Here is a 24,111-nt window from a genome sequence, read left to right as displayed (position 1 = left end):
CTGCAGGGATGAGCAGGCAAAATGTACTTCCTGTCGGACCTGGCTGTTAAGGCAGTAGTGCTTCGGGAACATGTTGTGGCCTGAAAGATGTAAAGCAGACATTCCCAATGCCAGTGTAGCAGCAGAAGCCTTGGCTCGAGTGAACGAGCACTCAGCTTCTGGAGGCTACTTTTTAGCCAATGTGTAGCAGATCTTAATACATATGATCTCAAGATGGTATGTCTTTGCATCGCCTTGCCTTTCTTAGCTCCTAAGAATCTGACAAAGAGCTTACTATCCATCCGATGTTCTCTGGTCTGTTCAATGTAGAAACGAGAACAATAGTGCTCTTTTGGGATCCAGTCGAAGTCTGTCCTCCTGTTTTGAAGGGTGAGGCGGAGCAAAGAACGTCCCCTGATGACGTCCACAAGGTCAGTAGTAGATTTAAGTCCACTTCTTCCACTCAAACCCCATGCACAGGTTCAGGTACAGAACCCTGCCCTGATGCTACAACAGCAAATCCTACTGTAGTGGTAGCCTTTTCAGAGGACAGATGCTCACATACCCAAAGTTTTCAGTATCACATACTCATGGACCAATCCAGCGCTACTAGAATGACCGACCAGTTGTTCCTGATCATCAGAAAAGTCTGGCAGCAGAGACAGATGTAGAAAGAATTGCAGGAGTCCTGTGCTCCACTCTAGGCTGAATGCGTATCAAAGTGAAAGCGTTCTTGGGCACTCCAACACGAGAAATTATACCCTGAGCGTTTTTGGCGGTAGCAGAAAAAATCCAGCCAGGATTCTACCCACTGTTAGAAAGTGCCTGGTGCCACCTTGGGGTGCAACTGCCATTCCTTATCCGCTAGGCATCACTGCTGAGCTCAAACGTCCTGGGGTTTAAAGATTCCACATGACAGTGATACTGTCTGTGAGAAACTGCACAAGGCTTCCTTTGATGGTCGGCAGGATTGCTCTCAATCCCTTGGGAATAGCCCACAGTTTCAACAAACTGATGTGGAGTTAGGTTTCTGGTGGAGATCTGAGAACTCTGATCACCTTCCCCAGAAAACCTGCCCAGTCCTTAAGATGTACCAGAGTCAGCCAAAAGCAAGAGACACCAGGCTCCCTGGAAGACACAACTTGACATTTGACCTCGTTATCTGCATGCACAGCAAATACGATTAGATAAGAACAAGATTTACAGGCCTGTTTATTACAATGAGTTTGTTGAAGAATACTATAACAAGCATTTACAATGCAATGGTTTCGCCTTTTGAAAAGTTTGAGCTATTGGCATTGTAAATGACAAAATTTGTATTTATGTGTTGGTTTTGAAAACAGATAAATAAATGGCATTCTCATTTACAATGCCAATAGTTTAATCTCTGGCAAATGCCACACAAAAACACACACACACACACACACCAACAGACCCACACACACACACACCAACAGCCCCCCCCCCACACACACACACACCAACAGACCCCCCCCCCCCACACACACACACACCAACAGACCCCCTCACTGTGCAAGGACTTTAAAAAAACATATAATTTTTTTTATACACACTATATACTGCGAGCTCCTCGAAAAAAAATCACTGTCCTATAATAGCTTCTTTACAGAGTCTTGGGCAAAGAAAGCGTTGTTGCTGCTAGTCACAAATACCATTCACTTTACCACAAAGCCAGGCCCATTGGCTTTGTCAGTGTATATGACCAGTAGCTAAGAGTGTCCGAGCAGGGTAGCACTATTTGTTGAATAAATAAAAAGATCCGATGAGTTAAATGACAGAGCTCATCAATATAGAAACAGAGAATGTGGTACAAATGAATAAATTAAATGAAACATTTTTTAAACATAGTATCAAGCAAACTAAAACTGCTTATTAATAATAGCCAACACAAAGTACTGCCTTGGAACCCATAAAAAAGCGTATCCCCCGTTTTACTTTACCCCTGTTAAACCCAGAACATGTGCTAAATTAGCAGAAATCTGCCAGGACAACTGGTGACAAACAGACTGCGCCAACAAATCCTTGTCGCCTGGTCCCCTGTCCCAAGGGCTACTGGTTTGGGAAGAAGGAGGGGGTCGGACTGATTTAGTCAGTCATATGGCGTTTGCCCAGGAGCACACAATTCAGTAAAGTGAACAAGCAGAACTCAGTCAGTAGCTCACGCCGTTGGAAGTGAAAATGAACACCAAACTAAACTTTATTACCCACATCCGAGGTCTTGACTGCGTCATCCTGGGAGGACCATATCTCGCAGAATGTAGCTGTAGGGGAGAGAAATTGCTCGGGATCAAAGGTAGAATATTGGCCCAAAACTGGGCTTTAAAACCGGAAGCTGCAAATGCTCTTATCCGGGTTTTACTAACAAGGCCAATGATCTTCCACCTCCTAAAGTTACCGAGTGATGGCCAAACCCACACAGCGCTTGGGGAGATCACAGGGAAGAGTCATGGGTGCTGCATGCTGCGGAGTACAAGTGCAGTCCGGATGCAGGAGCCCCGCACTGTGCATAGCATCTCCAGAAATCACAGAAACAATAAAAACAGACACACACAGACAACTTCCCCAACTCAATGTTGTATTTAATACACCCCCAAAAAATATATATATATATATATTGAACGTATGTCAATTCTGCATACCCTCTATAAGGGAGACTCGTCCTTTCATCCTTCTTAGATCTGTCAATTAAGTATCACTTATTTGGGTACAAGTAACAGCTAACATTTACAGCCTTTAGGCAACGCCTGAAGTGATGTATTATAAACACTGTACAGAAACAAAGATATTTGTAGAGAAGGCAATTCTGTGCCTGCTCATTGAGAGCACAAACTACTTCCTTTAGAGCAAGGGTCTGTTCGTTTCAAGGAAGAAATGCTACTCAGAACACCAAGAACCCAGCCCCGGGCGTCATTTGTCGGCCTGGTGCATTCTAGGAGCTGTAGTCATCCACCTAGACAACGGATTGGCCTAAGGTAGCAGATGATGGTTGCTTGGGTATAGGATCAGGCATCCAGTAAACATTGGTATAACTGGTACCCCAAAAAATAACCTCTGGGTATCTTAAACTACACCCTAAGCGTGCATAACGTGACGCATTCAAATCAAACCTTGTTTGTACAGCACGCTATTCCTTCCCAACAGCCAAATGTTTGTTTCTTGGAAGCCCCCTGCACCCCCGGATATCTGCCCACTCCTACAAAAACGAAACTATGAACGCAAGGGGTATTAAAACTTTTGAGCAGAGTGTACAAAAATGAACTGGTATCTGAAAGCTTAATTTATCCTGCTGGCGCCTTGAGGCATCTCGATGCGTGGGACGGGGGTGGGGCAAACGAGCACCACACGTTGTTTGAAGGTACTTTCTTCAATGGTTACTTATTACTCTGTGCAGCACACATGCGCCCACGCTATATAAATCTCAGGAATGCATTAGTGTATTTCTATGTAGCTGCAGGGCAGTAAAGTGATGCACATTAACGCACAGAACAGAAGGGATAATCATATTCCAAAAGATGCTACTGTATAAGGCTCGCGCCGACTGCAGCAGTAATTTAAATCCAGGTGAGGAGAACTCTGCCTTTCATCCTTTCAGAGTCGGCGAGTGCGATAAAGAGGGGGTACTAGTAAAGTCGATTTACAGTGCTTAAAAGACAGAAGCGCTTTGTAAGCGTTCCACAGAAAAGCCTCTCAACCCCATCCTAGGGACTAACACCTCCCACCGAACTCCCCAAACAATGGCCTCCTTGCCCCGAGGGAGATGCGCATGCAGCGCATCAGCCGCATGTAGAAGGCCAGGTCTGCGGGCAGATAGGGCCACCAGATACGTTGGAGGAACAGAAGGGCGACCAGAGCAGCCAGGAAGGCCCACAGCAGCATCGTAGGGTCAAAGGAAAGTAGGACTCCACACTCTGGAAACAAACTGAACAGAGGATCTGTTGAGGGTGAACACAGGAGCGGCAGGGAATGAAGCAAATTAGAGCTTTAAGTCATTCCAGAGAGCAGAGGGGTCATGTGCAAATCTAAACCATTGTGGTTCACCAATGAATGGCCTTCTCTTAAGTCATGTATCTTATGTAGTTAAAGAGGTTTTTTGACAAATTAGGTGTCTCTTGGGGGTGAAAGGGAAACGTGTTGTAAGACAAGGGATTTTGGACATGCCTGGGTAAGCAAGACCTTTTTATTTAGCCGGTGATCCCAGCATAGGCCTGAGAGTGGTGGATGAAATTACCTGCCCATGGACGTAAACAAAGAAAACTTATGGTAAATCCAGAGGGAAGTAATAATTGGGGGAGGTGCGGTTTAACAAAAAAAAGCAGCTGGATTAAAATAGTGGGGATAACATACAAAATAGAAGTGGGTGGGGGTATGTCTACGGCACCCAGTGAGAGACAAAGATAACTTTAAAAAAAGTCGGAATTAGAAGAGTGCAGTAAAAAACAAGGAAAGGTGGGTGCAACCCCGGCAGTGTAGGTGGAATCGAGACCACAGCAAAGAAGGGTGGTGAAACCATGTGGGTGGAACCAAGGCAGGAGCAGAGGGAGGGTGATTGTAATCAAGGCAGAGGTGGTGGAACAGAGGACGGGTGGGTGGAACTGAGGTGGGCTGGGGGCACCCCGGAGGCGTGAGGCAATGAAGACGAGGCGGGTCTCGGGAGGAGACGGGCAGTATCAGAGGGTCAGAAGGGAAGACTTGTGGGAACAAGGAGGGCGAGGCAGGATGAATTAAACTAGACGTGCGGAGGCCTTCATGCCAGGCTGCCCTCTGCTGACTGCACTTCGGGGCTTGGGACCGGTCACATTGGAGATGCCAGGGGGGAGGGCGCCGCGCTGTAACCAAGAGGCGGTGTCAGCAGAGCGGGCCTCACCACCACGCCCGGGGCGCCGGGCTATGCGCACAAGCATTTACAAGTACAGCCCCCCCCCTTTGAAAGCACCCGCACTCACCGGCTGTCTTCTGGCGGGCGGGGCTAACCTCCTCACACGGGAGCCTTGCTCCCTGCAGCACTCCTCCGGCGGTCGCTTTGGGGCCGCGGGCGGGGTTCCTCTCCTCCTGGGCTCTCCTAGATGCAGCAGGGCTCCCTCGCATCACGGGAGCCCTGCAAACCGGCCGCCAGGCTTCTTCTTTCTTCCCCCCGGGCTGCGGGGGCGGGCACTTCCGGCCAACCACTTCCGGGTCGCTGCGGGCAGCGCAGCGGCCCTTCTCCTTAGGCAGGCAGGCGGGGGCTGATTTTATCGGGCAAATGCCGGGTGGGCACCGGCTCTTTAAAGATAACAATCAATCGAGGTGGGCACTCGATCGGCCCACAAGTCCATACACGGGGGGGGCGGGAGAGGACGAGGGGGGCGGGCGGGAGAGGACGAGGGGGGCGGGAAAGGACACGGACGTCGGGAGGGAGGAGGGAAACGTGGGGACGGCGGGAGGACAGCAGCAAGCACGGCCGGCCGGACCAGACACGGGGGCGTTCCCGGCGTCGCGTGACGTCAGCAAAAGCCAAAGAATCTCGGGAACGCCCCCGTGTCTGGTCCGGCATTGATGGACAGGCCCCTCGTCCAATGGCTAGGCTCCATTTATGGAGCTAGCCAATCGGACGGGGGGGCGTGTTCCATAGTGCTTACTATACTCATTAGATTTCTCTGGAGGCGGAGCCTAATCGGCTCCGCTCCCCAGCGAAACCTAACAAGCATTTACAATGCAATGGTTTCGCCTTTGGAAAAGTTAGAGTTATTGGCATTGCTCATGACATTTCTTTTTTTTTTACTTATAAATAAATGGCATTGTTATTTATATTGCCAACAGCTCTCACAGCCCACACAGCTCTCTCAGCCCACACAGCCCACAGCCGACACAGCCCACACAGCTCTCAGCCCAACACAGCCCATACAGCTCTCAGCCCAACACAGCCCACACAGCTCTCAGCCCAACACAGCTCTCAGCTCTCTCAGCCCACACAGCTCTCTCAGCCCTCACAGCCCACACAGCCCTCTCAGCCCAACACAGCTCTCAGCGCTCACAGCGCTCACAGCCCACACAGCCCTCACAGCCCACACAGCTCTCACAGCCCACACAGCTCTCACAGCCCACACAGCTCTCACAGCCCACACAGCTCTCACAGCCCACACAGCTCTCACAGCCCACACAGCTCTCACAGCCCACACAGCTCTCACAGCCCTCACAGCCCACACAGCTCTCACAGCCCACACAGCTCTCACAGCCCACACAGCTCTCACAGTCCACACAGCTCTCACAGTCCACACAGCTCTCACAGCCCACACAGCTCACAGCCCACACAGCTCACAGCCCACACAGCTCTCACAGCTCTCACAGCCCACACAGCTCTCACAGCCCACACAGCTCTCACAGCCATCCGCCCACACAGCTGTCACAGCACAGCAGTTGCTCTCAGTGCAAGTGTGCACTGAAGCAGGTACTGTAGTAGAATTGGCCTATACCATGTACTGCACTGTGACATTTACACAGCACTTCATCCCCGGGCTGTGGAGCGCTCTGGTTTGCACGGAGATCCTAGGTGCAAAGGTTTAAGATGGCGCGGGTTCGAGCGTGACCAGTGCCTGTGATGCTGGGTGACGCGTGTGAGGTCTGGAGATGGGGACTCTGCGCAAGCGCAGATCGGCCCTTTTACGTGGCTGGTTATAATATACTACTTTGCACAAGCGCAGACATGCCCTGCCTCTTACATGGCTGCGCAGCAAAGTTTTAATGTGCTCCATTTTTTTTTTGCTGTTTGCAAAGTCCTCTTATTCCTGCTGGCACGGAGTGGTGCATCTTCGGCGTTTCACCCTGTGCGAGATTTGTTGAAGGAAGGAACAGATAGGAGAGGGGCTGCTCCATGACACTGTGGTTTCCTTGACAGTGGTTGCTCACTTTTTTTTGCTGGGGGAACGAACAGACAGGCTGACATTGCAGCACGCACACAGAAAGACGGACCTTAGACACTGCAGGCACACAGACAGACAGAGACTGCAGGCACACAGATAGACGGACACTGGAGGCACACAGACAGACAGACGGACCTCGGACACTGCAGACACACAGACAGGCTGACATTGCACGCACACAGACAGACGGACACTGCAGGCACACACACAGACAGACGGACCACGGACACTGCAGGCAGGCAGACAGCCGATCACCGCAGGCACACAGATAGACGGACATTGCAATCAGACAGATGGACACTGCAGGCGCACAGACAGCGGGACACTACAGGCACACAGACAGACGGACACTACAGGCACACAGACAGACGGACACTACAGGCACACAGACAGACGGACACTACAGGCACACAGACAGACGGACACTACAGGCACACAGACAGACGGACACTACAGGCACACAGACAGACGGACACTTCAGGCACACAGACAGATGGACACTACAGGCACACAGACAGATGGACACTACAGGCACACAGACAGATGGACACTACAGGCACACAGACAGGCACCGTATCCTGGCCGGTTGACATTGTAAACCTAGACACAAGGGTTGTTTCTTATTCCTGCTGGCACGGAGTGGCGCATCTTCGGCGTTTCACCCGGTGCGAGATTTGTTGAAGGAAGGAACAGATAGGAGAGGGGCTGCTCCATGACACTGTGGTTGCCTTGACAGTAGGTGCTCACTTTTTTTTTGCTGGGGGAACGAACAGACAGGCTGACATTGCAGCACACACATAGAAAGACGGACGTTAGACACTGCAGGCACACAGACAGACAGAGACTGCAGGCACACAGACAGACGGACCTCGGACACTGCACGCACACAGACAGACGGACACTGCAGGCACACACACAGACAGACAGACGGACACTGCAGGCACTATCAATTTAATATTTTCACCAGAGGTAAAATATAAATACACTAGAGCCAGGATACAGGACATGAATGGCAATCACGATCCAGGGTCTTATGAAAAACGAAACCCCCCAAAGTCTACATCCTTGAAGGTTTTTGTCACGAGCCCTTGTGGGCAAGTTAGAGCTCACTTATTTAACTGGAATGAAGGATTGCTGTTAGGAAACTGCCACAATGAAAACAGGACTGCCAAGCTTTTACAGACTGACAGTGTAGGGAGATCTGTAGTTGTAGCAGACGAACTCCAGAAATAGAATGGATAATTCACGTTTGCCAATCTAGACACCAAAGACAATAGTCCTTGAGTACTACTGGCTTTGCCAATGCTTGTTCTCCTTATGAATTAAATGTAAGTGCTCTCTCCGACTCATTTGATATTACACAGCAGAACACGGTACCAGGTGGAGCGCTATGGAAACCGGGCTTCTGCGAGGATTGTCTTTTGCTCCACGTGCCAAAAGGAGATGCCAAGCCAGTCAGAAATATTTGGTTCTCAGTGCGGTCTTCAAATTCAGAGCAAGTAAAGATATTTCCTATTCTTTGATAAAAAATGTTTTTAAAAAACAGAAAAGGCTTGGTCTGGCTCAGGCGAAGCAGACAGCGTTTTATGAATAAATGTAGGAGTGCTGAACTTTCATGTTCGGGCAATAGCTATACCACAGTAAGCTCTGTCTTCCAATAAATAAATATATATCTTCCCCTTTCTGCCCAGGCAGCAGGAATGGCTTCAGCATGGGCCCTGCTAGCATGGCACTCAGTTTCCCTGAGAGTGCTGGTCTTAGTATCGGGTTATATATATCCCCTGATTAATCCTCTCAAATAGTTTGACTACACGATGATAAAAAAAGAAATGGTAGTCTCGGCTGACCACTGTAGTCTGCAACGGCAAACAAATGGACTCTGATGATGACGAATGAATAATCAGCCTGCCAGAGACAGAAAGTAAGGCCATGATTGGCGCGGACGAGCATTGGTGAGGTAAAGACTACCGCCCTTACGTCACCCACTGAGACACGCATTTTATGCCTTTAGTCTATGAACAAGCGTACAGCGATGGCTGCAACTTGTTTATCCACGACTGTTAAAGCACCTCCGATAGCGCCTTGAAGAGATCCGTCGAATTATTGTAAGGATTGCTAGCCGTATCTGTCCGTATCCGTATCTGTTGAAGTAGCGCAGGTGTTAATGCAGTATAAATATGTATAATTATACTTTTATACTATTTATGCAGACGCTCTCTGCTGACGTTGTGGGTAAAAGTGCATGTGGCATTACGACGAGAGCTGCGCACTTCAGAACCTAGGAATGCGGCTCCAGTCTCGGCGTCGGCTCAACAACCTGTGATTCCGGACAAATCACTTCATCTCCCATGTAATGGACCCCGATGCCCTTGGGCCGAATTAGCGCTATATAAAACTACCAAAAATATGAATAAAAAACATGGTCGGTGCTGTTTTGGTGAGGTGACAATATGTTCTGTACTGTAAAACAAGGATGTGAAATTCAGGTTAAAGGGAGGCGCCATGGAAAAACGGTGTGATGTAATGAGTTGCACTGCGGCCGTCTTGTGGAGCTTAAGACATGAGACACAGGGTTGGGTGGGGTAAGAGGGCAAAGTCTTTTGATAACACATATATTCCCGGATTTGTCACCCACATCCTCTACTGACGTGCACTAAATGCTTATAGCCCCGGCCCTGATAATTAAGTGCCGGTGCTAAGCACCGGCACAAATTAAGCACTGCTCCCGTCACCCCCAGCGTGGCTCGACACACCACGAAGATGAGTGCGCCCCGCGGGACTTACTGCAAATGCCAGCGTGAGGAAGAGGAGTATCGCTGCTGCCACCGCTGTCCTGGCCATGGTGAGGAGTACCGGCATACCGACAGCTCCTTCGTGCACAGTACCACGCACAGGCAACAGCAGCTTTGTGCACAAGGGGAGGTCACTCTCTGCTCACTCTCTTGTGATTCCATCATGCACAGCACAGGCAGCTGGGTGCACAAGGGAAGGCCACTCTCTGCTCACTCTCTTGGGAGCCCCTTATGCACATCACCGCGCACAGGCAGCAGCTTTGTGCACAAGGGGACGTTACTCTCTGCTCACTTTCTTGTGATTCCATCATGCACAGCACAGGCAGCTGGGTGCACAAGGGAAGTTCTCTCTCTGCTCACTCTCTCGGGAGCCCCTTATGCACATCACCGCGCACAGGCAGCAGCAGCAGCTTTGTGCACAAAGGGGGGTCATACTATCTGCTCACTCTTTTGTGATTCCATCATTCTCAGCAAAGGCAGCTGGGTGCACAAGGGAAGGCAACTCTCTGCTCACTCTATTGGGAGCCCCTCGTGCACATCACCACACACAGGCAGCACCAGCTTTGTGCACAAGGGGGGGTCATACTATCTGCTCACTCTCTTGTGAGCCCTTCGTGCACAGCATCAAGACAGGCAACAGCAGCTTTGTGCACAAGGGTGAGTCATACTATCTGCTCACTCTCTTGTGAGCCCTTCGTGCACAGCACCACGCACAGGCAATAGCAGCTTGGTTTACAAGGGAGGTCACTCTCTGATCACTCTCTTGTGAGTCATTCATATACAACACCACGCACAGGCCGCAGCAGCTTTGTGCACAAGGGAAGGTCAGTCTCTGCTCACTCTCTAGTGATTACATCATGCACAGCACAGGCAGCTCGGTGCACAAGGGGTGGCCACTCTCTGCTCACTCTCTTGTGAGCCCTTCGTGCACAGGCAGCTCGGTGCACAAGGGACGGGCATGCTCTCTGCTCACTCTCTTGTGAGCCTTTGTGCACAGCACCACGCACAGGCAGCAGCAGCTTTGTGTACAAGGGGAGATCAGACTCTCTGTTCACTCTCTTGTGAGCCCTTGTGCACAGCACCACGCACAGGCAGCAGCAGCTTTGTGCACAAGGGGAGGTCACTGTCTACTCATTCTTATGTGAGCCCTTCGTGCACATCACCATGCACAGGCAGCAGCTCGGTGCACAAGGGACGGGCATGCTCTCTGCTCACTCTCTTGTGAGCCTTTGTGCACAGCACCACGCACAGGCAACAGCAGCTTTGTGTACAAGGGGAGATCAGACTCTCTGTTCACTCTTGTGAGTCCTTCGTGCACAGCACCACGCACAGGCAGAAGCAGCTTTGTGCACAAGGGGAGGTCACTCTCTGCTCACTCTCTTGAGATTCCTTCGTGCACAGGCAGCTCGGTGCACGAGGAGCGGTTCATACCTTTAGAGTTCCTTCTTGTCTGGATTTTGATATATTTGGGGTGAGGTGGACTTGTGATATGCGTGGGGTGTGCAGGGTGGGCTTGACCCGTTCCCCCTTCCCCTGCTGTGTAGAAGCGGGGTTCTCCCGGGTCAGTGGGGCCGCTGCCTCCCCCTGCTGTTATTTGTCTGCCCCTCTTCTCCTCTCTACCTGCAGGGCAGGGTGGGAGGGGTGGGGCGGTTTGATATTAGTTTGCACTCGCCCCCTTCACTGGACTCCAAGCTACACGGAAGATCATCGGCCGACGCAGACGGCTGGTGCCCCCTCACCTCTTTCCCGGCCTAAAACATCGTCGTTGAGTTGGACAGGGTGGCAGTGAGCGCCTCGGTGGGTGTGGTCTCCATCGCAGCGCTTACCTGTTCCCCCACCCCAACCCACCGCTCCCCCCTAAACCCCCAGGAACTGCGGCGGGTGGTCCACGTTATGGACCGGTGCATAAGGAGGCAGTTGGTGACGGAGACCCCGAACCTCCATCCACTCTGTGTGCAGGTTATAGACCGGCGCAGAGCAGCAGGGGAGGGGGTGGGTCTGTAGAGGTCCGGGCAGCTCTTGCCCCCTCCCAGCCCCCACCTCCGCCCCGGATACCCCCGCCCCGGGTGAGAAGAGCAGCGATCAGGTGACTGGGCCAGGCTGGAACCTGACACCCCCTCCCCGGAGCGGCAGCGGGCGCAGGGCTCGGCGAGGCCTCATATGAGTATGGAGCTCAGAGAGGCGGCAGCGCACGGGGCAACGCACAGCAGCAGCGGCAGCGCCGGGTCCGAGCCCCCTCTGAGCGAGGCCGCTGGGGCCGGGGCGACGAGCAGCACCGGCAGCACCGCACATACAGGGTCCCTCCTGAACGTACCCAAGGAGCGAGGAGCTAGGAACAGCAGCCCCACGGAGCACGAGCCTCCTCTGAGCGAGGCCGCTGGGGGGGGGGGGCGGGCGGGAGAGGACGAGGGGGGGCGGGAAAGGTCACGGACGTCGGGAGGGGGGCGGGAGAGGCGGGAGACTCCTCCGCTCTGGGGGGGGGCGGTGGAGGCGGGCGGGAGAGGACGAGGGGGGCGGGAAATGTCACGGACGTCGGGAGGGGGGCGGGAGAGGACGAGGGAGGCGGGAGAGGGGCAACTAGGAACAAATAAGGAGACCCGAGCAGCAAGGGAGGTGCCGGCAATGCCGGAACAGACACGGGGGCGTTCCCGGCGTCCCGTGACGTCGGCAAAAGCCAAAGAATGTCGGGAACGCCCCCGTGTCTGGTCCGGCATTGACGGACAGGCCCCTCGTCCAATGGCAAGGCTCCGTTTACGGAGCCAGCCAATCAAGGACAAGGGCCGAACCAAGCCACCCTACGGTTCTCAACAGGATTTCGCCTGCGCCGAAAAGATGCGCAGAGCGCATCTTCGGCGAGGCGAAACCTAAAAACGGCTTTGGAATGGGGGGGTACGAACTCGAGCTGTACAGTCTAAATCAAATAAAGCCAGCAAATTGAAAGCCAGAAAACATGAGATACAAACCACAAAGCCAATGGCAAGCAAAGGGAAAAATACATTCCTAGGTCAACTTTATGAAACTTCCCAAGATGTCTTACGCATGTCACACAGCTGTGCTGTCTGGTAGGCTGCAACCCAAAAAAATGAGTTTGGATCCTAGAAGACTGAGTGGCTTTAATGACGCCAAAAATAGAGTTTTCATAGCTGGGATGGCCGCTTATCCCTTTGCCGATAAGAGAATGTCTTCAGTCATTTCAGCATGATTTTTGACCCACTGGCTTTGCAGCTAAAGAAGGACTTGAAAGATGTATCTGTCTTTTTGCAGACCTTGACCAAAGGCTGAAAAAATGTGGACAAATCCTCTATGTAAGTCACATTTTGAAGCACTTTAAATACAGAGGCGACCAAATGGGGTCTTCTCTGTACCTTTTAAGGTTTTTCTTGCGCTTTGTTAGCAAATCTAAGGTATTTCTTTTCAAATGCTATAAGCGGCCTAGAGCAGCCCTTTACTTAGCTCTATTTACCACTGGCTGGCTCCCATGTGGGTCTCATTTCCTTGCTTCCTATTGGTCAGCAGCTCCTCCTGGTCTCCAGCTTCCTCCTACTCTTCAAATTCTTCAATTCTTCATCCATGCTCTGGAGCTTGGACCAAGTACTGCTTCCAGTGGCCAGTATCCTTTCACTGGCCAGCAGGTACTCTTTATTTTTCTTAATTCACTTTTCCACATGGACAGAGAGCATGTGTTTGCAATTCCTCGTAAAACAATCTCTTAGATGTTCTCACGTGTGTTTACTTGGAATAACATTTGAATATTGAAGGCTCTACATGTGCGCTCTTGCTCGATTACTCACCAAGCTGATTTATATTTTACGGTCACTTAAGCAATATGAGAAAGGGGGTTGTCTAGTTTCTTACTTCCAAGTGCATCACTGACATCAGTAATAGCGAACCAGCCCCATATAGCTCTATTACAAATCCTTGATGCATAACACAAGAAACTTGCTGTGAGTTTTAGACTGCTTTTTTGTCCTTTTAACGAAATCAAACATCTTCTCATTAAAAAAAAACATGTACTACCGTTTTATGATAGTTGTTAACTCATTTCATCAGGAAACAATAGTTACCTTGTTAAACGTTTGCTCAAATTTAGCTCAATTGCTGCCCCTGCGGTAAAGAACACGCTGGTGCTCTGCATGAAACACCGGAAGAGATTGTCCTCTTTATAAGGACAACAGGCATTGGCAAAGCCAATAGATTTCACCTATGCAAAATATAATGGCTTTGTCATTGTGTTTTGTTTTTTTATGTTGCACAGCAGTTGAGCTTCTGTGCAACGTGGCTTAAAGTAAAAAATGTAAAAAGGCACTATGACGCAGGCAGCATCATAGCACCTTTGATCTTTTATTTATTTTAAGCCATGTTGCAATTAGGCTCAACTGCTGGGCAACGTTAAAAAAAAAAAAACATAGCCAAAGCCAATAGATTTTGCATAGGCGAAACTTATTGGCTTTGCAAATGTGTTTTAGACGTTTCAGTGGGAGACCTGCGCACAGACTCCTACCCAGAAAAGGGGCATCCTTAAAGGGAGCTTTGATTAAATAATATAGCGGCCTACTCCGACTCTCGGGTAGGGGGCAGAAAGTTTACGTCATATATATACTCTTTATCTTTATGCCTAGGACTTGAGAAGGAAATACACTCTGTGGATCATTGGGAAAAGCATCTTGGGTTCTCAGGCATCACATGGCTTTTTTAGAACGAGTTATAATGAGGACATTTTGGAATTTCCTCATTATGGACAGCGGTAGAGGCTGCCGAATAGGTTAGAAAAGATGCCAGTGAGCAGAAACAAAATACTGAGCAATAGTCTTTTATTTTGAATTTAGAGCCGGGCTCTTAGGCAGAGGCGAGACAGAAATCGGAATGATAGTGACCTCTTTAGGTGTGGGGATGGAGTTCAGGGCACATTAATCTTGTGAGTTCAAGCTTAGATTTGTCAATGCTACATGTGCTTCTGAATAAACACTGTTTACAGCATTTCAGGCAAGCTGATATTATTTGCTGCTATTTTAAATCAGCACTGGAGTCCAAACTTTCGATGGGGTAAGATTTAAACACATGAATGTATAGAACACCCATAGCTGGAGAATTGTGTTGTTAAATGTTATGCCACAACTGCAGGATTTCAGGGCATCTAACTGGTAACTGCAGGGACTGTGTTGCTGTGTAATATAATAAAGACAACTAAGGTACACAGTAAGTTAAAGTTAGGTATATAAAAATGCGTTTTACGTGAAAGACCGCAAGTTACTATTAAGGCAACTATTAATTCAGTAGGCATTTAAAGCTGTGCCTTAAATATTTACTTGGTGCAATCTTATGGTACCTAGAGATGACAGTAGTAAAAAGCTAAATGTCCGCATTGTATTTAATCTTCGAATTTGGAATGCAAAAAGAAGTGGAAATATACAGTAACATTACATAATAAGAGGGAAACAAAGTTAAAACCAAAACAAATAAGTGCAACAGAGTACGCATTAAGGTGCTTTTGGGTGAATTAAATGGGACTAAAATGTTGGAGGGCAAGCACAGCAAATGTTAAAAGGTAGGTTGCTTCTCTCTGTACAATTCCATGATATTCTTTGAACCACCCCCTTTCTCTTTTCTGTGGTTTTATGCTTGGTTTTTATTTATTATGGCCATTTTCAATGCAGGTTTCTATGATATGAGAAATCAAGACAATCTTCTTGTCTGAATCTGCTTTCCACTTTGATATTTGATGCCCACAGGGTACTGGTTTGAGCAAAAGTCATCACTCAGCAAAAAACTTTTGCAGGTACCCCTCTAGTATCTTGAGACTTTATTTACGCAAGGTACACAATAGGTTCAAATCAAATCAAATACAACTTTATTCGAGCTTGATTACACAAGTCATAAAAGTACAAATTAATTTATAATGTTACAACACCCAATATGACCAAATATACAAAGTTAGAAATGTGGAGTTCAATCAAGCAGGATTTGACAAACTTCTGATTCATAATAGTCCATTTTATAAAACCCAATTAAAAGTATTAAAATACTATGAATAATAGGAGTCTCTTACTAGAAATTAAAGCCTGTGTTATAAAAGTGAATCACTTCTATCTTCATTTCTATTGGTTGGTCTACTACCCCCAGTCTTCCTTCTTCTAATACAAGACCATAAAAAGAATGCTAGCGAAAAACATACAAACAGGTCACACAAGGTCTTTAGAAAAAATACATGGCCACCCTGCATTGTGTAAAACTTGCAGAATAATGTTAAATGAAGGTCTTACTGAGGAATGATTATTATATGGACAAGGTAGAAGATCTGAAAATTGATATATTTTTTCCGGGTACCCTAACATTAAAGGGATCAGATTAATTCAAAACCGTAAAAGAATAAATCTGTGCTGGGAGTTATTAATAGACGTAAGGTAATAAAAACCTTCTTCCACTCTGGATGGAGATAAATCATAAGCAATAGAAGAACTTAAAGTACAATTCCCCCCCCCCCCCCTTCGGGCACCCTTTGCTTTCTGCAATAATAGCTCAGTTAGCCTTGTGTTTGTAATCTTTTTACAATTTTCAGGTTCCTGATACAATTCACCTAACCCTAATACAGTCATTTGTGTCTCCATATAATTTAATCAACAAATCTTACAATGTTCCAACAGTCCTTAATAATGCACTGAGTGAGATCTACAGTAGACCTCCGCCAGATCGAAAGCCACAATCTAAGTGGTGCCAGTCTAATGCAATCAGTCAGATATGGTAACCCCAGTTCCAAATGTAATTGGAGGAAGATTGGGGTAGAGATACCCGGTTTTTAGAGAAAATGTCTTCGAGTTGCATAAGATATTCAACGTTTACCATCCCCAAGACTCCCGTCCCGTAAGTTGTGGCATTCTTGATTTTTGCGGAATAGATCTTTTTAACGGAATCCGGTGGGCTCGCCCCTAGCTTCTTCGAGAAGCTTTAAATGCCTTGGAGACTCCTTTCCATATTCTGGGCTCTTGCTGCCACCAAGTTAGACCAAGAGTGATGTTTATCAAAGAGTACTCCTAAGTATGAAAAGCAATTGACCACCTCGATCTTTTTTGATGCCAAAATAAAAGTGGGGTGTTTTTCTCCTCTAGCTACCCTTGCTATTATTATAAAGGACTTCGTTTAATTTCCCTTCAAATCTAGGGAAGCCATGAATGTTGCATGAGCTGTAATTAAAGATTGCAATGCTATTCCCAGTTCAGGCCATTAATACTGCATCATCGGCGTACGCAAATATCGGGAGGGGACTATGATCGAATTTAGGCACGTCCCGTGGTGTAGCAGAGAGGACAGCCTCTACCCCGTTTGTATAGATAGAGAAAAGAAACGGGGCGAGTACACATCCTTGTCTCACTCCCTTTTCTATCTTGAAGGAGCGCGTGCACTCCCCATTCCTGCCATATCATACACAAGCGGAAGCATTGGCATACAGCTGTCAAATAAATCTTAATATCAATGGATTAATGCCCATCCCCTCCATCATAGACCACAGCCTCTGATGCAAAACGCAATCAAAGGCTGCGTTCAAATCCATAAAGGCCATATGGATTTTCCCAGCTTTTGCCTTGGTGTATTTTCCTATGGATAGGGAGAGGTTTAGGCATTGATCCACCGTCCCCCTGCCCTTCCGGAAACCATATTGGGCCTTCATAAAAATGCTGTTATTTTCAGCCCTTACTTATAATCTAGCTAACAGGAGCTGTCCCATGAGCTTGGCCGTAGTGTCAAGGAGAGAAATTGAGTGGTAATTCATTGGGGAATCCCTATCGCCCTTTTTGTAAATTGGCCCCATTACGCTCTGTTTCCAGGATGAAGGTGGTCCCTCTATCTGAACGGAATTAAAAACCTCATTTAATAAAGGGACCCACATATTGTAGTTCTCCTGGAAAAGATCGATTGGTATGCCATCTGGCCCTGGAGCCTTTCCCGAGGCACATGATTCCAGCCCCTTTCCAACCTCTTCTAAAGAGAAAACTAACCCACCCTGGCTACAATCATTGAGCTGGGAGGTGGAGAGATTAAGGTGGGGCTGGAACACAAAATGTTTTCTAAGTGTCTCACCCAAGCATTTTCATCTACATTTGAATCAAGGTTGGGATCACTGAAATCTTTAAAATAGGGGGCATTAACTATTTTCCATAAATCCCTGCTACAACCTGACATAGCTGCAATTTCAAGGCCCTACCACACCTGGATCAAACCAACGAATGGTTAGGATGTTAGATGGTGCCTTCGTGCTAGTGAGTGCTTCTTTTAATTTCATCAGAAGGGCCGTAAACTGAGTTACCAACAGTGTTCTCTTCCAGACATGATACAATTTCATTTTTAGTTTGGGCTAAAATGTCAGGGACCAGGTTTAGCTTTTGGGCCTGCGACCATTACAATTGGTATCCATTTTTCCTGGACAGGGACACGTCCTCCATTTTCTGATGTTGGACTTTTGATTTAGGCAGAATACTTAATTGAATATATAGGATGGCGTGATCACTAACAGGAAAACTGAGTACCCCTATGTGCCACTGTTCCTTTTAGCAAAGCTGATGATAGAACAAAATCTATCACAGACTCTTGCTTTCCCCTTCTAAAGGTGCTCCGGGTCTCTCCTACTTTTACGTCATTCATTATTTCCAAGTCCCATTTACATAATAATCTATTTAGAGATTCGCCATACTCATTGTGTTGAAAATGACGTGAAGGGTTACCATGAGGATCTTCCAGACAACATACCATAGTCCCATTATATTTACATAGATGGATATTAAAACCCCCTGCCCATATAATGTTTACACGACCCCTAGTTTTAGTCAAATGAAAATTCTCTAACTTCATTACTAGTCTGTCTAAAACTGCCTTCATATTACTCCCTTACTCATTGTTATAAAAGTTAATAAATAACCAGGTATCCCTTTTTTTATTAGTCATTTGAAAATGTTGAAAGTGGCTGTTGGTAGGGCCAACTGGTCTAAGTTGATAGGGTGTAGTATTCGCAATAAGATTTAATAGCCCCCCTTACCCCCTGATGTCGATGGAATGGCTGGGGTATAAAAACTTCGAAACCCGGGGAAGAAGACTGGTTCCGCGGCCCAAGTCTCCTGAAAAAATATAATCTCCGATGATTGCCACAGGGTTTGCCAATCCTGGTGTGCTCACTTGGAGGCTATTCCTGTTATATTCCAGGATCCCATGGTGTACTCACTTTCCTCTACACTAGTCAGCGAAGGTACAGTACTCGTATCCCTCTCCTGACTACTTGGATTGGGAATTTCTACAAAGCTGGACCTCTCTATTACTGGTGGGTTTGGGAGTTTCGCCTGTGATTTTAACACCGGAGGAGCCGAAGTATATTCACTTCCCGATAGTACTAGTGGTGGAATTAGTCAATCACACAACTCCAAATCTGAGAGGAGTGTAAATCTGTTCTGCAACCTTAGCCCTAAACTAGCATTGAAGCCTTCATTAACTCTCTGGCCTATATCTACTGGAATCCTACTATTCCCGTAATCCGTATGTGGCTTAACACTTTGGTTATAAAAAAGATCCAGTGACAAGGGGAGGATCTGCAAAATCCTTGGGTAAAATCTGTGAAGGTTATCTAAGAAAGAGAGTCCCATATACGGATCATTAAAATTAATAACCACACAGTCACCAGTAAAAGATTTTCTTGTACCACTCACCCAGTCCACTCTCCTTGCCATTAAGATTTTAGTGAACAGTTGATAATTCCTCATTTGTAAACCCTTGAGATTGGCTGTTAGTCAATGAAGACATTTGTCAATCAGCTGTCTTGTGGATTCAGTCTGATTTTCTCGAAGAGGGGGTGCGTTCGCCAAAACGAATACCAGTGGGGCTGCTGCTGGTGGGAGATCAAGAGATTGGTGCAACTGGTTACCTGGTGCTCCTTTATAAATCTCAGAAGATCCTCTTACTCGCTTAAGCCCTCTTGAATCCTGTCGGGATGATGGTACCTGTCGCAATAAATCCCTTTCACTCTTCTCTGGAGAGTTTTGAGTATCCCCATTTATGTTTGGATTAGAGATTCCCGTTTGCGGCAATGAGAGGGGCAAAATATTATCAGCCGGTAGAATTGGTGTTGATTTACTTATAGATGGTTCTAAACCTTTAATCAGTTGAGTTGGATTGTTCCCTCTAGGAAATTCCTGGATAGAGTCTCTTATAGGAGGGGCTCTAGATAATAAAAGGCAATTCTGTGACTCAAGACCTACCAGTTTACTTTAAATTGAGACAATTGTGTTAAAATAGGATTCATTATAGCTGCCAGCCTCTTGGTTACTAAGGTCCAAAAGGACTCATCTTGGGGAACTTGGGGTAATGAGGGGCTATCCTCTAGGGGAACTACTGTTATAATGTTCAGTTTTGTCACCCTAGTTTCTGGTCCTATTGGTTTAGTGACCAGAGTGTTTATAGATAGTTTTTGCTTCGAGTTTAAAGTACCCCATTGTTCTAGTGCGCCTGGCCGGTGGTTTAGGAGCAAGCTCCTTTAGGGGCATATTTACGGGGGATTTTTCTATTTCCCTCCTTAGTATGGCCTGAATAGGTGAAGAGGAAGACCTAGACTCCTGTTGGAAGATCTAATGTAAAAGTTCATTGGATCTATCAGGAGTTACCCCCAGAGGGAAGAGATGCAGCTCCATTGAAAGGCGCCTTTTAGTTAACTCGATTTCGTGTGTAAGAACACTTGCTGCTCTAATCAGAAAAGAGTCCAGGGTCGCAGTTACCCCTCCAATATTCTTGTCCCCCAAGGCCCTTCTTTTCGACATAAATTTGCCAAAATAAAACAGTACCTGACCGTTACGCTGATGTTAGCAGGGGGCCCAGCCTAGCCTCTTCCGGGCTCTGACGGGCGTGGACGGGTCCGGCCTTCGCCAGGGGACGTCCCGGAGTGAGTCCTGCGCCGCGTGCCGGCGCCTTGCCTTTATTGTGCGTCCGCGCACTAGTGCTGCTGGATGTTGTGGTCCCCCGTGAGTCCCGGAGCAGTCCGTGTGTCAGGCAAAGAGGGGGAAGCCATGGGACAGTTTGTCCAGCTACAAAGAGCCACGGGCCGGCGCCTTGCCTTTTTAGCGCGTCCATGCGCTAGTGCTGCTGGATGTTGTGGTCCCCCGTAAGTCCTGGAGCAGTCCATGTCTCAGGCAAACAGCGGGAGCCAGGGAACAGTTTGTGCAGCCACAATAGGTTAAAAAAAAATATTGTGCGAAATTGTGCAATGCGAAATTGAGAAGTTTTACAAAATTTTGCTTAAGACAAAATTCTGAAATTTCACAGGCAGCCTTAGAATCTCACCTGGACTTAGCATTAAGCATGCTGGAGAGTACTGGTCCATAAATATAATGTGAGCAGTAAAACTACACGTTCCAGTATGTTTAGGGCTGACATTAAAGAGGATGGAATCCTTTATAGTGAATAGAGAACAAGAGGCTTGTACCACACCCCCTTTTGCATCCGACAATAAGGATATAAAAATAGTTGTCCATCAAGGTGCTGCACGTAGTCCCACTTTAATATCTACCTTACCCCTTATGTCCTCCTGGTTCAAACACTTTAAGCCAAGATTAAATCGTATGCAAATGATACTCCGATATTATTTTCCTTTAATAAAGGAAGATATTGCCACTGAACTAATTAAGTCATGTCTGGTGGCAGTGTTCTCTTGGATGCAAAAGAATCAGCTTATGTGTAATGCTGGCAAGATGGAAATACTCTTCTTTGGTAAACCGGCACATATAAATTGGTCGGCATGAGGGAGCGCCTTTTCTTGCTTCTCAAACCGAGGTGGTTAAGAACCTAAGAGTCAAATACGAAAACCGATTATCATTCCAGCAGCAAGTTAGAACTGTGGTTGGAGACTGTTTCAGGCCCCTCTGCGCACTCAAAAAGCTTCTGTTCGATACAGGAAAACTGATTCAGGACGTTATTACCTCTCGCTTGGACTATGCCAACGCATTGTGCCTTGGCCCACCATACTACATCATTCCCAGATTACAGGTGATCCAAAATGCAGTTGTACAATTACAACCTAATCTCCTGCCAAGAACTCGGGTCTCCAGTGGCCTTCATACTATGCACTGGCTCCCCACAAGGAAACTTATATTGTTTAAGAATCTGGCGCTGACTTACCGTGCTCTACAGCAGATTGACCCAAATTATTTGTCTACCTGTTGCCATATTACAATAAGTGGAGGGAGCAACGGGCGTTTGTGCACGCCCCCAGGGTACTTTTGTATTATAGAAGGGGGCGCAGAAGCTTGTGCATCTCCTTCTATAATACAAATTGCACTGGGGCGCTCTACGTGCCAGCACTATCAACAGAGGGTATTTCTCATTTGTATAGGGCCCTGCCCTGAGCAAATTAAGGAATTCCTTTGACTCTGCACCAGCGCCATATTACAGAAGGGGGCGCAGAGTCAAAGGAGCCCTGCGGAGGTGCACTGACAGTGCATCATTTACAAGGTAGAGCACTGTCATTGCGCCTCCTGACAGCAGCCATCTGCAGGCGGTAAAGGGGGCCCATGGACTCCCCAGACATCCCCTTGCAGGTGGGTGCAGTCACTGACTCCACCCGCCCACAAGGGGATCTCTATTATCCTGTAAAAGCACAGGCGGGTGCCGCCTGCACCGTGAAAACTCGGAGCAGTTGCTCAGTGTTTTCACTTGAAAGGGCAGCGCATTCATCATAATAGGGTGCATTGTGAGTGATTACGCCCGGGGCACCTTTTAAAAGGTGCCCCGGGCACAAACAATCACAATGCATAATACGGCTCCAGAATCCATTTCTACTGCCCAGCCAGAAACCTCCGGTCCTCGATCAGGGCCATAGCCAAGGTCCCTAGAATTCTCCAGGCTAGGGCCGGTGGGCTTTCTTTCTCCTTTCTTGATCCATCCGAGTAGAATCATCTTCCCCTGTACCTTCAGCTGGCGAGCTCAAAGCAGATTTTGAAAGAGAAGCTGAAAACATGGCTTTTCACCCAGCTAGCGCCAGGACACTCATAGGAGCAGCTGTGCGCTCTACAAACCCCACTCGTCATCAGTACTGTGGTATGAAATATCCGATCAAAATCACCTTAATGACATGGAACCAGTTGACCGCCGTGCATTCCACGATGCAAAAAAAGGATTACTGAAATAAAAATCACGTTTCTCTTCAAATATAAAGTCTCACAGCAACAATTAAAAAAATAACGCCAGCTCCTAAAAATATTAGGAGCTGGCGTTATTTTAACACAAAATATTTTTCCCCACGAGCGGTAATAATACATTTTACAGAACGATCAAACGGCACAAAAAGGCATGCTACCAAAACAGAACTCCGATCTAGTAGACAAACACGTCCAGAAAAGAGACAGAAAACAGCGCTTAATCATCTCTTACCACAAGGGTAGCTAAGAACCTGGATGTCATCAATTGCAATGTAGCCACTTCTCCCATTTGAGACTTCAGCTTCAAATATTACCTGTCAAAAAGCAAGGGAAAATGTTTACAATACTCATTTCGGCAGAACTCCCAGTACGATTCTTGTGCATACAAGACAAGCTACCTTTTATTATTTTGCTGAACTTTCTGAAAGGTTCGGAGTAAGAGAAGAACACTTTTTCTATAAAGAATCCTTGTGTTTTCCCTCTGCACGTTGATTTAAGTCAGGCACATATTTCAGATCTTGTTCTGAACTGTAAAACATTTGGTAAATTGTCGATATAAAGAAAATTATTAGCTTGCGCAAATCAGGGCTTCCCTACCCAATTTTCGTCACACATTAATTAGGCTACAGTGTGTCCAATGGCATGCCCATTCAGTTTGCTGAGGTCACAAACTTAAACACAAACACACAAACAAACACACACGTACACACACACGTACGTACATAAGTAAAGGAAAACAATGTATTTGAAAACGCCCGAGTCTAAATAGATTTAATTACCAGTATCAGGTGAAATATTGCCAAACATGTTTGATTTTTAACTATAAGGTAAGAAAATGGTCAACTGTTGGGTACATTTTGCTTTAGCCCTCTCAAAATGACAAACATTTCATTCATACTCTTGTTTTGTTTCAGTGACAAGTCACACAAACCAATCCTGGCTTTCGGAGCCCTTTATTACTTTTAGGTCAAAGAAGAACTGGCCTATAGGTTTGCCTAAGTGAGCACTCTTCTCTTTGTCAACGTTTTTTAGCTACATTGTACAGCAGTGCGCTTGCTTTGCCGTAAGGTTGAAAGTGAAATTTAAAAAAAAAAGTGCCATGACGCCAGCGTTTACTACATCACAGCACTTTTTAGGTCGAGCAGACCTAACCCTCAATGCGTGAGCATTGAGGTGTCTGCTTCAGACCTATTGTGGCCCGTTAGTGAGAATGCTTAAAAAGGGTACACCAATCTGTTACGAGCTCTCGCAGTTTTCACC

General features: G+C 47.3%; 1 protein-coding gene across 7 annotated transcripts in view; it reads right to left on the bottom strand.

Annotated features, from left to right (window-relative positions):
- Positions 1–24,111, bottom strand: part of PTPRK (protein tyrosine phosphatase receptor type K) — a 1,685,403-nt gene that overhangs the window by 969,914 nt on the left and 691,378 nt on the right. For all 7 annotated transcript variants that reach the window (XM_086927009.1, XM_086927007.1, XM_086927008.1 and 4 more), the window contains exon 4: positions 23,084–23,165. In XM_086927009.1, coding sequence (XP_086783135.1) covers positions 23,084–23,165 — 82 coding nt within the window. The remainder of the gene's footprint in view (positions 1–23,083; positions 23,166–24,111) is intronic.

Source organism: Lissotriton vulgaris, chromosome 6 (genome assembly GCF_964263255.1).
Source record: "Lissotriton vulgaris chromosome 6, aLisVul1.2, whole genome shotgun sequence".
Classification (NCBI taxonomy): domain Eukaryota; kingdom Metazoa; phylum Chordata; class Amphibia; order Caudata; family Salamandridae; genus Lissotriton; species Lissotriton vulgaris.
Note: the sequence above shows the minus strand (reverse complement) of the source record. Positions and strands in the feature narration are given on the sequence as shown.